General features: G+C 50.3%; 5 protein-coding genes across 5 annotated transcripts; 3 read left to right on the top strand and 2 right to left on the bottom strand.

The window, feature by feature from the left end:
- Nucleotides 1-356: 356 nt before the first annotated feature.
- HO133_005455 (uncharacterized protein) lies at nucleotides 357-1900 on the top strand (the record flags this gene model as incomplete). Its single annotated transcript, XM_037296365.1, has 3 exons — nucleotides 357-600; nucleotides 673-1678; nucleotides 1729-1900. The coding sequence occupies 3 exons, from the start codon at nucleotides 357-359 to the stop codon at nucleotides 1898-1900; spliced, it is 1422 nt and encodes a 473-aa protein (XP_037148347.1).
- Nucleotides 1901-2701: 801 nt separating this feature from the next.
- HO133_005454 (uncharacterized protein) lies at nucleotides 2702-3383 on the top strand (the record flags this gene model as incomplete). Its single annotated transcript, XM_037296364.1, has 3 exons — nucleotides 2702-2845; nucleotides 3003-3220; nucleotides 3263-3383. 3 exons carry the CDS (start codon nucleotides 2702-2704, stop codon nucleotides 3381-3383), a joined length of 483 nt encoding a protein of 160 aa, XP_037148346.1.
- A 1051-nt stretch (nucleotides 3384-4434) lies between these two features.
- HO133_005453 (uncharacterized protein) lies at nucleotides 4435-9942 on the bottom strand (the record flags this gene model as incomplete). Its single annotated transcript, XM_037296363.1, has 6 exons — nucleotides 4435-5569; nucleotides 5622-8272; nucleotides 8324-8412; nucleotides 8498-9349; nucleotides 9419-9467; nucleotides 9547-9942. 6 exons carry the CDS (start codon nucleotides 9940-9942, stop codon nucleotides 4435-4437), a joined length of 5172 nt encoding a protein of 1723 aa, XP_037148345.1.
- Nucleotides 9943-10471: 529 nt separating this feature from the next.
- HO133_005452 (uncharacterized protein) lies at nucleotides 10472-12175 on the top strand (the record flags this gene model as incomplete). Its single annotated transcript, XM_037296362.1, has 4 exons — nucleotides 10472-10509; nucleotides 10567-10676; nucleotides 10801-10975; nucleotides 11110-12175. The coding sequence occupies 4 exons, from the start codon at nucleotides 10472-10474 to the stop codon at nucleotides 12173-12175; spliced, it is 1389 nt and encodes a 462-aa protein (XP_037148344.1).
- A 25-nt stretch (nucleotides 12176-12200) lies between these two features.
- On the bottom strand, nucleotides 12201-12941 carry HO133_005451 (uncharacterized protein; the record flags this gene model as incomplete). The annotated part of the gene is made up of 2 exons (XM_037296361.1): nucleotides 12201-12748; nucleotides 12809-12941. The coding sequence occupies 2 exons, from the start codon at nucleotides 12939-12941 to the stop codon at nucleotides 12201-12203; spliced, it is 681 nt and encodes a 226-aa protein (XP_037148343.1).
- Between the last annotated feature and the right edge of the window lie 496 nt (nucleotides 12942-13437).

Genomic DNA, 13437 nt, shown 5'->3' with positions numbered 1-13437 from the left:
ACCAAGATTTGGAACCCTGGCTTTATTCCCAGCGCTACGAACAACAGGGCAGCAAAACCACGGCATCTTCTCACATCATCAGAAACAATGTGAAAACATTGATCTACTTTTGTGACAGGACATCAGTGCGCTTGACTCGATTGGAGGAAAGAGGCGCGTTAAGCGCTGCCCCTCCCTACTGCTGGTGCTGGGAGTGGGACGAAGCTGAGGAAACAGCACCGGAAAGGCATCTCTATGAGCCTCATGGCTCTAGCGGCAGCATGATATGGATATAAAATGGGAACAACATTGTGAACGCTTTTCTAAGCTCTACTACAACTACGGGACGCACTTTTTTCCGTGGCGGCCTCCGGGCAATGCCTGCCGCAAACCCGCACTTCATGGCAGGACACTCGTCGAAGCTTGTGTCCTTCCAGCTATCGAGACCACAATCCGACAAGGATCGGCCCAGAGTTGGCCGTCTCACCTTCCAAGGCCGCAATCCAATTGATACTCCTCATTATGTGGCTGTCAGCTCACGAGGAGCTGTACCTCATCTCTCTCAAGACATGACGAGAGACAACACAGCGATTCGTGCCCTGTATACGGCTGTTGAGGAATGTGAGTAGCTCGAAACCTCTGCGGACATCTCCTCCAAGTACTGACGAGCGAGCTCTTACTGGAGCCCGCAAGTTGTAGAGAAAGCATCCCATCAATCACAAGTCCCACCAGTCTTCAACTTCCCTGCCTCTTCTGACGAATCACCTTTGCGGAAGTTCATTGCTCTCCAGAAAGATGCTCTGCTTATTCTTGGTACTCGACGGGTACCACCGTTACCATGTCCGGCCTCGAGTACCTCTAGCGCTATATCAATCATCACATCACTAGGCGTTGGTATGCTGGAGTACACCGACTACGCAGAAGCGGTTCAAAAACTCCGGCCGGATATAGTTTTGGCTATGGGAGATGTGCTGTTCGGACACAAGCCGGGCATGAAACGGAAGGTTGTGATGGGTGATAGGACGCTCGCTTGGTTGAAGGAACTGATATCTGCGATGGAAAACGAGGAGGATGGCACACCAAGGACCGCATTGTTCGCGCCAATCCTACCCATTGAGGCCGAGCAGCAAAATTACTACCTAGGCGCTCTTCAGGATGAGCTCAGAGACAGCGTGTCTGGGCTTGTTCTCTACGATGCTGCGTCCGTTGATGCTATTCCTGACAACCTGCGTGGCCTCCCTCGATTGTCTTTGGGTGATGCCACAAGCCCCCACAAGTTGCTGGATGCCATGGCCTTGGGAATGGATGCTTTCACTATACCATTCATCACTGACGCTACAGATGCTGGGGTTGCCTTGGATTTCTCCTTCCCGGCTCAGAGTAATGCCAATTTCGAGGGACGATTGCCTCTCGGCATAGACATGTGGTCCTCTACGTTTGCCAATGATATCTCTCCACTTCTAACGGACTGTCCATGCTATACTTGCACGAACCACCACAAAGCCTTTGTCCAACATCTCCTGAATGCAAAAGAGATGCTAGGTTGGGTACTACTACAGTTGCACAACCACCACATCATTGACGAATTCTTCGCCGGGGCTCGCGATAGCATACAAAGCAGATCCTTTGAGGGCGACCGAGTATTGTTCGAGAAAATCTATGCAGCAGAGCTACCAGCGAAAACGGGGCAGGGTCCGAGGTAAGTACAGCGTTCTTACCCTGAAGCTCATGTATGCTGATGATCTACAGAGTCAGGGGCTACCAGTTCAGGTCTGAGGGCAAGGGCGGACCTCGCAAGAATCAAATTGCGTACCGGCCGCTTGACGATGGAAAAGAAAAACTCGCCGAGGCCGCCTTGCCAAGCCCCGACGCCGATGCTGAGCATCTAGAAGAGCAAGGATTTGCGGAGAAGGTGAAATGATAGCCCTCTCGGCCCTCGGAATGATGTCACAAACCCCCCCCCCCCTTATTCACTTTGGTATTCGAGTCTTACTCGCTGTACTACACTCGCAAGTCTGTCCTTCTGTCTGAGGCTTTTTGGCATATGAATGGCGTTATTAGCAAGATGAGGCAAACGGTGCAAAGCCCTCCACAAGAAGTATCAGCAGAAAGGGTGCAATTGCTAGTCAGAAGAAAGCCACGTACTGACGCCCTTCAACTGTTATTTTTGCGAGCTCCATAGTCTACCATCCTAAGGAAACCCGTGGCACTTCAGACACGCAGCCAAAGAACCAGCAAAGTCAATAGGCACCGGTCTCTCAGAAGATCTACGATGGAGGGCCTCAAGCCCAGAGACTTCAGTCAATAAACACAAGCACTTCAATAAATCCTAACTAACTGAAACAACACATCACTCTTCTCGCTGAAATCCCGCGATGCTTCTGGTAATCTTACCATCAAACCCGCCAGATTACGCTGAACTTCGTTTCGAATATTTGTTCCACACTTTAGGAACAATCAATCACCTCTTTGATGGCGTTCACATGTTCCCCACCCTTTATATTTGTAACTCTCTTGAAGAAACGCGGCACCACATACCGGTCATGGCAGAAGTGCCCAGAACTATGATATCCACCATCCCCATAAACACACTCAAAACCCCTCAAGGTCCAAATCCCTTCTTGTACAAATCCTCTCCTCTCTTCTCATTATTCCCTCAACGCTGTCGTTATCTTGTTACAGATACGGAAATTTCATACCAAACTTTTCACATACTCTCAAAATGAAAAACATTCTCTCCATCGCCGTCCTTGCTGGCCTGACCACGGCCTATAGCGGCGACCTAACCTATTACGCCGATGGTGTCGGATCCTGCGGTCTCACGAACACCGACAGTGACGCCATCGTCGCCCTCTCTCTTCCCATGGTATGTATCTTGGGACCAAGTTTTCAGTACCCCGGACCAATGCCGGAGTTCCAAGACGTGCTCCGGGAGCAACAAACGGCTCTCAATACCTCTCCGATATGTGTCATCTTCGGGCCTTTGCCTTGTGGAAGGAAAGCTGACCCCGAAACGTTTATAGATGGCCAACGGCGGCAACCCAAACACCAATCCCAAGTGTGGGTCGAAAATCAGCATTCACAACCCCACTTCCGGTCAGACAGCCCAGGCTACCGTGGTCGACTCGTGCGCGGCGTGTGCCATGTATGATATTGACGTCTCGGGGTCCCTGTTTACGACACTGGCGGGAGGACTTTCGGCAGGCAGGGTGTCGGTGGACTGGGGTGGGCATATCACTCGGTGGCTGGAGACTCTGTGCGGGGAGAGCTGACTGCCGAACAGAATTCCAAGGGCAGGCACCCAAGCTCAAAGAGCGACGGAAGAATCGTCTCTGTTGGGGCAGCTGGATATGCTAAGGGGAGACCGGGTTGGGATGGCCGGGATCACGGGAAATGGTCATTGAACTCTGCCCCTTCAATTCATCCCGTGTATTTACAACGAAGCAACACCACCGCTAATTAACCACCAACTCTTTTCCACTTCTACATTTCTCATGTTCAAGGCCGCTAGTTGGAGAGACCCGCTTACACCGACGGCTGTCGTTACGGGACGCCCAACTCTTCAACCCGTTCCGTTTTCAAAGCCCTGCCCAGCACTGCTCGAATACTTCTTGTTCCATCAATCCCTCCGATCCCATTCTCCACGTCATCGATGCTCTTTGTGAATTCGTCTCCTACATTGTTGAAGCCAGATCAGTCGCCTCGCTCAGCTAATGTCGACGAGCCCTCACCTCGTTCTACGACGAACCAAACATTCAATTCTCCCAAGCAGACACCGCAGACACCGATTGAGGTTCTCTACAGCATCCTCAACCACAAGGTAGCCCCTTACCGCTGCTTCAGAGAGGGATGGGCTAGCCAGGTATCGTTGTCCATCGGGCTTTCGTACAGTTGCGCTCGAGGCCGACCACGCTTTGAAAGATCGTTTTGAGAGATAATGAATCTGCAACAGAGTAACACAGTAAGAGGGTAGGACTCAAGCATGTTCGGCAAGGCTGTGCGACGGAGAACAAAGGGTCCTCGAGGATGGTTCGGAAAGCATCCAGGCATGGCAACCAAATCGCAGCCAAAGGCACACTGGTGCACTGCCTGTGCGGTAGACTAGGTCACTATTCAGCTGTACGGGGCTGTCTTTGCTAATAAGATTATAATGAGCACAGTCTGAAGTCCGAATCGTGTGTGATTTCCATATCTACCGCCATCTAAGATACATAAGTTTCCTCTTCTCATCATCATATGCATGCCGTCTTGCAGTGATAGCACCATTTAAAAATAGCACCGTAGCTCAATAGAATACAATGTGGTCCTGGGTAGAGCAAGTAGCTAAACCAACCATGGGATGCATGTGTTCAATCGTCATCTCCACGCGGCAACGCCTAGCTTATGATCAAAAAAGCACATCAAAAGTATTACCAAGAAAATGAATTGTATCACCCCAAAGGTTCTGCCAACCAATTATTTGCGGTATGGCTCATGCACGAAATCATCGAGCACGCCGTCATCCTCATTTTCATGCTCACGGCCTCTGTCTTCTAGTGCTTCTGCAACCTCGTTCCTATGATTGACATCGTCTTCCGGCTGCGTCACGAACTCGTCGAACATGTTGTCCACATTGTCACGTGCCGCAGACTGATGACTGTTCGAGTAGCTATGGTGGGGAGAGTTCATGATGCGGTCGTGAGGATGGACATTGTCGTACGGATTGTCGACTGGGCTGAAAAGGTTTGGATCGAGGGCGGAATTGGGATGGGAAAGTGGTGACCGCGGTCCATACCTGGGCGATTCCACGAAAGGCGAATGAGGATGGTGACCGTTTGGGAAGTAGGGGCTGGTGGCAAATGACGGTGACTCGGGAAGCTGGTGAGGATTGTGAGAGGCTGGAACAGGATAATGGGCTGTATATGATGGGTCTGCGTGGGTTGTATTCGATGAGGATACTGGGAACCGTTGGGAGTGAGAGTAAGTCTCTGAGGAATTGTTGGTTGAGGTTGAATGGGATGATCGTGGTCGTTTTGCGGGTGCAAGTGTATGCGGATTCTTCAATTGCGCATCGCTGCCTTTGCGAGCTTTGTTGATGTTGTATGGCTTGGTACGGAACTGCAGAGGCAGCTCTTCCGGAGTGTTCACATTATGCGCCTGCATCAGTTTCTGCTGCTTAGTCGGTCGCGGCTTGCGAGTGGAAAGCGATTGCTCAAGTACTGGAGGAGGCGTAGGAGCGACCGGGGCCCATTTGTGAAGCTCTTGACGAAAGAAGTTAGTTTCAAACCCCAGGAGAATCTCTGCACCCTCGATCTTTCGAAGATAAAAGCGCTGCGTGGTCACTTCTTCCGGGTTGGTCATCACTGGATTGATATAAGGCCGCATGAAGTCTCGAAATGCCTTCGCGGTCGCAATAATTTCCTCCAGTACTTCTTCTTCCTCGGGCTGAAAAGGCAAGTCAGGGATCTCAGCTTGCCAATCCTGAAGGTCTTCAAGCTTGGGACGAGCTGCATCACGAGGTATCTTGACACGATAGTCGCAAATCGGGCAGGTGTAATTATCATCTTCTTTGACCTTGCCACGGGCAATTTTGAGGCACTTGCCATGGTACCTATTGGAAAGTCAGCACACACACACACCTAAATGAGCATAGCATTTCTCACCATTCGTGACACAATTCGCACTCAAGCATCATGCCAGCTTCAGGTTGACGACACATGCAGAATACGTTCTTCTCAGACTTGACGCCGTCAACGTCTTGCCCTTCAACTGGAGAATTGTCCCTCGATGCAGGTTCTACAGGCATCCTTGGCTTATCGGATAGGTCGTAGCAGTACGAGTTGTGCTCAGCCACGTAGTTCATATGGGCCTGCAAGATATGTAATGGCGCGTTTGCCTTTCCAAACAGCTTCTTCCCTTTCCTCATCCAGTTTTCATGGCGCTTTATCATGGTCTCGAGGTCGAGGGTACCGGTTGGCTTGCTATTGAGCTCAGAAAGGCTCGCGAGCACGTTGCATACCACCTTGTACATTGGCCGTTTTCGAAAGTCAGAATCCTTAGAGTCGTTGTATAACTCCCGAATCTTCTTCTGCGCTTCTCTCTGCTTAGCCAATATTGCCTCAACTCGTGCTCGAGTCTCGTTGGTGATAGGCAACGTGTCAGCTTGATTCGCAAGTGCCTCGAGTTGAGGATGATGAATCGGCTCAACAGACATAAGCTCTTGAGCCTTGTTCTCCCAGAGCTCACCTCGGGTTTGCAAGTCTTTGTAGCGGACAAGAAGCTCGTCATTGTCAGAGATTCCAATGTCTCTTCCTCGCTTCATAAGTGTGGCCACGTCATCCAACGTTTTAAACTTATCCTGCATTTCGCGCGCTTCATCGGTCCATTTCATTTTGTGGATGACAGTCTCTAACTCATCGACTTCCGGAACGTCTACATTGAATGTCTTTCCCAACTCAGCCAGATCGACAAAATCTTGCGTTGGCCGCGATGTCTTGGTCGATAGTGCAGCTTTCGCATCACGCTGGAAGTTTGCGATGTCTTGAGAACGCTGGGCGAGCGTGTCTATTTCGGGGCAGTCAAAAGAAATTTCTTCTGCTTGCGCGAGAAGCTTGTGGATGTTTTCGATCTTCCTCAGCTCCCTATCACGCTCTTCTTGTTCAGCTGCTTTGGCAGAGTTGCTTTTGCGCCATGCTTTCTCATTCTTGCGCCTGTTCTGCTGTTTCCTGGTGATGTAGTTTGTAGCTTCGTCGACCCATTCGTTGCATCTGCCGACAAATGCCTTGAGATCTGGAAGGCCAGGTAGTTCCCACGGTATCTTTTCTCCTTCACTCACTAACGAGCGGAGAACCTTGAGCGAGGGTTTTGCTTCATCGTCTAAAGCCTTGTCCAACTTCTCGTGCCAAGCTTCTGGCATATATGCCCGGTCGACGACTTTTTGCACAACAGTGTTTAGAGCATCGTCGGAGAGCCGATACCTGAGCGTGTGGCCAGAGCCTGTGAGGCGTTGCTCTTCACTAGCGTCACAGCACCCGTGGCTACCCGCATGAAGCAAACACATGACTTTAGACGTAGTCTCGCACCGGAAGGAGGAGAGATAGCTGTAGGCCTTGCAGTAGGTGCATTGATACTCAATCTCCGGAACATCTTGATCCTGCACTTTGAAGCCGAGAGCACAGCTGTCGCTAGAGTCGACTTTCTCTTCGATCTTGCAGTGGTGAGACTCAATATGATTCTTGTGCCGTTTGAGGAGGTCATGTCTCTGCTGCATTTCACGGTCCCGTAGTCGGATCAGGGCAGGTGCAAGCCACTTCGCTGTTTGTATTGTAGTATCTCGACCAGCCGCTGTCATCAAAAGCTCGTCATGCGAGAAGCACGGCTGTTTCCTAAACTCCTGAAGCCGCTCCACACCTGCTTCACCATAAGGTTCCCAATCTTCTGGCGCAAAGTTGACCGCTTCATTGAAATTGAACCCGTGGTTGAAGCCAGCATGATATGCTTGTGGGAAAGTGATGACGAATTGGCCAGCTCTTTGGTCTAGGGCATACACATTGACACCTGCTTTCTTCAGTCGATCTGGGGGCAACAATGTGACAAGCTGGAACAGTAGATCTGGCTGCGATTCAAAGAGCTCTGGAACAGCTTGCTTCATGGCCTCTTCAAATCGTTCCGCGTCAGCGCCGGGAATGCCATACCAGGTCTTGGTCGCACCAAAGTGCTGGTAATTTGCAGAGTAGCCGTAGTGGTCTTCATTGTGCCAGCAGAATGTGGAAAAGCACATTCCAACGTAGAGCCATGGCACCGTCATACCTGATATATCAGATTTGATATGCCTAAAGAGTGATTCTGGATGTAACGGAAGTATGTTGAGGTTCCACAGGTCCGTCGAGTAGGGATCCCTTGGGTTCTTCTCGATCGTGGGAAAGCCGCTGCCATGTGTGGTCGAATGTATGTCCGCTCCATATTCAACTTCAACTTCTTCGGAAGGGCTCTCGACTAGTCTCCAGAACTCACGTTCCACGTCATCCTCTGTAGCTGTTCGTTTTGCATTCGTTACCGGATCATATGGCATCTTAGGCTCAAAGTAGCTGTCTTTGAAGCGGTGGGCCTTGTCCTGAAATTGTCGCAGAGAATAGATACCACCTTCTTCGAAACCGAAATCTCCTGTGCCAACGAGACAGCGTGGGCAATGCCAGTCGTGAAGCGGATTGATCTTCGCAGGTGGGTCTAAGCAGTTCTGGTGGTAGCCCAATTCGCAGCCATCACAGATCAGCAAACGAGAACGCTCGTCTTTGGTTCCGCAAACTTCGCAGACCTACATGGTCGTTCAGCACTTATAACGAACTGCATTTGCTGAAAAGCTTACCTCTCCCGGCTTCCCATTTTTTCGGTCACCAGACAATCTCGGCGTTGTAGGACGAAGTAAACTCATGTGCGACCCCACAACCGTGGGAGCTGTGTACTCGGTCAGCATCAAATTCATCGAGCACTCAATTCAATGATTTGGATACTAAAATTGATGAACCGCGAAATTACGAACCTTTCTTTGCTCGCTTGCTACGACGCTCATTTTGATCATCGGCGTCAGCACAAGCACCAGAGTCCGTTCCTGATAGTCCATTCAGGCTGTCATGGCTGATTGTGCGCTTCAAGGGGTTGGAAGAGTGACCGTTTGTCAGAGGAGCTGGACTCAGGTAATCGGGAAGATCCTTTGGTGGAGGACCGAAGCTTCCGCTTGAGTTATGGCTGGGGACACCGAAAAGCCCATTTTCTGACTCTCTTTTTGGCAAAAGAGGAGGTGCATTGACGGCTTGAAAGGACGCTTGAGTGAGGTTTACCGGTGTAAAACCACCAGCATTCACGGCTGTGAAGCCAGAACTAGCTACTGGCTGCGGCTGTTCTGCAGCAGGCGGGCCTGCGTCGAGCGGATCTCCGATCTCTTTGATTGATGCATTTAGAGCAGCGGAAGCTCTGATCGCTGGTGAGTCGTCCCTCATACTTACAGGGGTATGTTGATGAGAATCCTTCATCGACTGATTGGCGGACGAAGGAGTAAAGGGTCCCCCATGCTCGAACTCAAGCTGTTGCTGTACACCAGGTTTGGCGAGCTTCAGATATTCCTCGTATGGGTGTAGCCACCGTTGGTACGAATTTTTCAGCGAGGTCGAGAGAGACGACATGATTTTTCCGCTGTATCCCAAATCTCTTCCAATCTCTGCCCATTTCTTCAGCTTGCAGACCTTCTCGAAGCCACCGCGTTGTGCCACTGCTTTTTTCAACTTGTACAGATCGAGTGGTCGTTTATCGACGCTGGGAAAGCGATTGAGGTTCATGCCATGTTGTTTGTGAAACTTTGCGAGTTGATCGAGGTAGTTGAGATTAGTCCGGGTTCCTGAGAGGCGTTAGCTCCGTGTCGCAAGCCAATTTTGGTAGCAGAGGCGTGAAGAAAGCTAGGACTTGCCTCCTTCGACCGAATTCAGCTCTTGGCGGCGTGTCTTGAAGAAGAATCTCTGGCTCGGGGTTAGCTACACTTTCCTATGGCCTCACTCTGCCACCTTCTCATCTTCTTCAACATAGTGAAATGCGTACCTCTGTATTGATGGCAAATGCCGGGTTCCACGAGTCTGGCGGTATGATCTTGGCGACTCCGTACTTCTCTCCTTCTGGGCGTATTTTTCTTATGTATGCCATGGGATCTTTGAACTCTTCTTCTGTCGGTCTGAAGGTTGGGGCCTCTTGTAAACCGTGTGGCCTCGTCCTCCTGTGCGATTCCCGAGCAGCGAGCGGGTGTCCGCGCCTCTCGACCGTGGACATGTCCAAGGGCGGGGCTCGCCGCTGGCTGAAGGGTATATGGGAAGCATAATTGTGAAATATGCCATTGGTAGTAGGTGGGTTTAGATTGACTTGGAAGCTCCCAGTCGAAGGTAATTGAGATGCAGCTGGCGTCGGCGTGGGATTACCTCCACTTGAAGGAGGCACCACCATCTCCGCAAGCTTCCCAAAGATCGGACCACACGAAAATGTCGAGGACGTGAATGTTGATGCTCATGCGGTCGAAGATGGTGGCTGACAGTAAGATAGCGTACTATGCAAAGAGTGTCGAGGTAATAGGACCAAAGCTCGTTGGTAGAATTAATTAAGCTGTGTTAGGCCAGGTTTGATACAAAGCCACTATTCGTACTATACGGCCGCAGATGGAGATCCTTGGCGAGACAATTAGTGAATGAGAGAATGAATGAATGAGTCATAGACCTTGATATCACAACATGTAGCATGAGTGAATTACAAGATATGTGGGAAGGTCAGGAATATTGAAAGAATGGCAGGAATGAGGAGAGCGGGAAATAGAGAGGTACAGGCACAGAAAAGGCAAGGGCGAGATCGATATCTGGAACTGGTCGCAAGCCACAGAAGCAGCCTTCGTACCCTTGTCAAAAATACGGTAGCCTCAAAGTCGCGCATGACGACGAATTAGCCGAAACTTAGTGTCAGTCAATCCCTGCACCTCACTCCAATGTTCGGGGGGAAATACCCTGTAGTACCGGTCACAAGGTACTATGTAGGTAGGTATCGAAGGCTAAATATTTCTTGGTTGTAGCTGACAACCAGGTACCCAAACCAGCAATTTCCTGCACTCTCTCCAGAGTACTTGCCAAATCTAAATGCCGAAACCGATACGCTTAATCATTATGAAGCTGTGACCTTTGCCATTCAGCAACGTACGGCCAGAGACTGCCATATTCAATCTCCTGTATATGAGTCACGCGAATTAAATTCACCATAACATCATGGAGGCCAGACCAATCCCAGCTTTTTACTGCTGCTACTTGCTACGCTCTACAGAACGTCACTCATCACTCTATGTGGGCTCAACTCCAAACCCTGCCCGTCGACTTGCTCAACACAATGGACTCTCCAAAGGAGGCGCTGTCCGCACATCGCGGAACAACCTCCGGCCCTGGGAAATGACATTGTGTCTGATGGGGTTCCCATCCAAAATTGCCGCTTTACAGTTTGAGTAAGAAGATCACTCTCTCTTTCCGTTTCAGCAGGATATGCTAGACTTAGCCTGGAAATCTTTATCATGACATGCATGGTTCAGGACCCTGGTACATGCTGCAAGCATTGCTCGCTTTCTGACGCGCCTCATAGATGGGCCTGGCACAATACCCATATAACCAGGAGAATCGCCGATGAGCAGCGCATCACGACTCGAGAAACCAAAGTTCGGACCTTCACCAAGACAGGGCCTACTCGAAAACGTCCTGCAAGACCTCGAACGTCGCTCATCGACAAGCTCTCTAACCTTCACCTACTCCTTCGAGTCCCGAGCTTTTCGAGATGGCCTCTTCAGGTACGGTTTTTTTGCGAGGACGTCTATCAGGTATGGCAGGGTTGGAATGAGAGAGTAGATGGCAGCATCAGGAGCGGTATCAAGGTATTGCTCGACCTGAAACAGCCAGAGGAAACCATCAATGACCGCGAACCCCTCATGAGTACGCAAGCGAAAGGTAAGCGGAAGCGAGAGGCGTTAGGCAAGGGCGGCATCGAGGGGCTGGACGTCGGATACAGCAGGTTGAAGAACCATGTACGGAAGAGCACTCTCTTCCTCACAAAGGACGAGGATCTCAAATGCGCAGTGTGTACAAAGAACCTGGGTCCGAAGACAGCGATGGCGCTACTTTGTCCTCAAGAGGACTGCAGGACAGCGTCACATCTGACCTGTCTGGCGACCAAATTCATCGAAGATGAAAAGGCGAGCGCCGCTGTTACACCAATCTCTGGGAGATGTCTAGGGTGCAAAGCAGAGCTCCAATGGATCGATCTGATCAAGGACTTAAGCCTGAGGGCAAGAGGCGAGAAGGAAGTTGCCCAAATGATGAAAAAGCCCAAAGAGCGCAAGACTAAAGTGCCCAAGACAAAGAACGCGGGGGCATTACATCTTGAAGCGCATACTGTTATAGAGGATGTAGCCGATCCAGACAAAGATTTCGTGGAGGCTGACATGCGCGCCCTAAATGCTTCAGATGAATCTCTTCCAGACGATTGGCAGTACCAAGATGACGACGATGATGATATGATGTCAGTGATGAGTGGCCACTCTGCTCTCTCAGATGGCGTTGACGCTGCGAATGCCACGAAACGCTCCTTAACCGCGCCAAAGCTGCCAGCTGTGATTGAGGACAGCGATTGGGATGACGCAGAACCAATCAATTAGAGTATTCAATGCAGGGACCTTGGATTCAGCCCTGTATATGTGCCATCTCTTCCCAAGGCAGAATCGCTGTTAGCGGCTTTGCCATTTTAGGTTGTTCCATCACATCATTCACTCTCTCTATAATGTCTTGCTCAACCTCTTCAACGCTTCTCCCTGCATCAACTACCCGTATATCCAGACCATCACTGGTACCCATGAGCTCATAAAACAGCTCTCTTACCCTCTTTTGCATGGCGCTCGTTTCATACTTCTCGCGCCCGAAATTTCCTCTCTTCGCGGCAACTTCTGGCGCAATGTCCAGGAACACGCACACGTCTGGTCGGGGCAAGCCGATCTCCGGATCTCTTGCCCATTTCAAAGATAGATCTACTTTGTCTTTGGCAGCGGAGTAGACTATACCGGAGTAATGATATCGATCTATGACCACAGTAAACCCCTCTTCAATGGCGCTGCGTATCTGGCCTGCCGCTTCCCATCTGTTGGCGGAAAACAGTAGATGTATCACGTGGTCTTCCTGTTGGCTTTCGCCCCTGAGGTAGGCATCTATCGACTTTCCGATTGGAGTGGTTCTGTCTTGGTTTGTGCATTAGATTTGGGGGTATTAAAAAAGGAAGGCAGAGAGAGCATGACTACCAGGAAATCTCAAGGACTTGACTCGGCGACCTTGGCTCTCGAGATTCTGGCAAAGTCGGGCATGTTGGGTAGACTTCCCAGCGCGATCGAGTCCTTCGATGACTATCAAGGCACCCCGTGAAAGTGGTGGCATATCTTCAATATTGAGCGCTCTCTGTTGAGTGGAGACTTATCAGCTTTTTTTGAATTTGTTAGGCTGTACAGTCACTGCAGTGTGAGGTATGGAGATGAGGCTGAAACTAGCGCTCCCGGGAGCGGTTCGCGGGTGCCAACAACCAGTGACGCGCTTTGTTTATTTTGTGCAACTCGAGAAAATACAGCTTAAGCACAACTTGGCGCATTGGATTGTTACAATCCACCACTTTCTTTTTTTTCAATTTACTTGAGGATTCATGGGGCTGTTCATTGCTTCTTCTTCTTCTTCCGTTCGACTTTCGCTCGTTCAGCATCCACTGTTGTTGGCATTTTCAGTCCTGTACTATACGGCGCTCGAATTACTCTCTCTAACGACACTGCACCGGACGAAACTTATTGCACGATTTCCCGACATATTCATTTGTTCCGACAACATCAGAAGCGGTAAATCGGACGGCAGCGATTATGGCATTTGTAGCGCCGAGTCTGCCCAC

Source organism: Letharia lupina, assembly GCF_014066315.1.
Source record: "Letharia lupina isolate WasteWater1 chromosome Unknown contig_21, whole genome shotgun sequence".
NCBI classification, from domain to species: Eukaryota; Fungi; Ascomycota; class Lecanoromycetes; order Lecanorales; family Parmeliaceae; genus Letharia; species Letharia lupina.
This window is presented reverse-complemented; position numbering and strand designations above follow the sequence as displayed.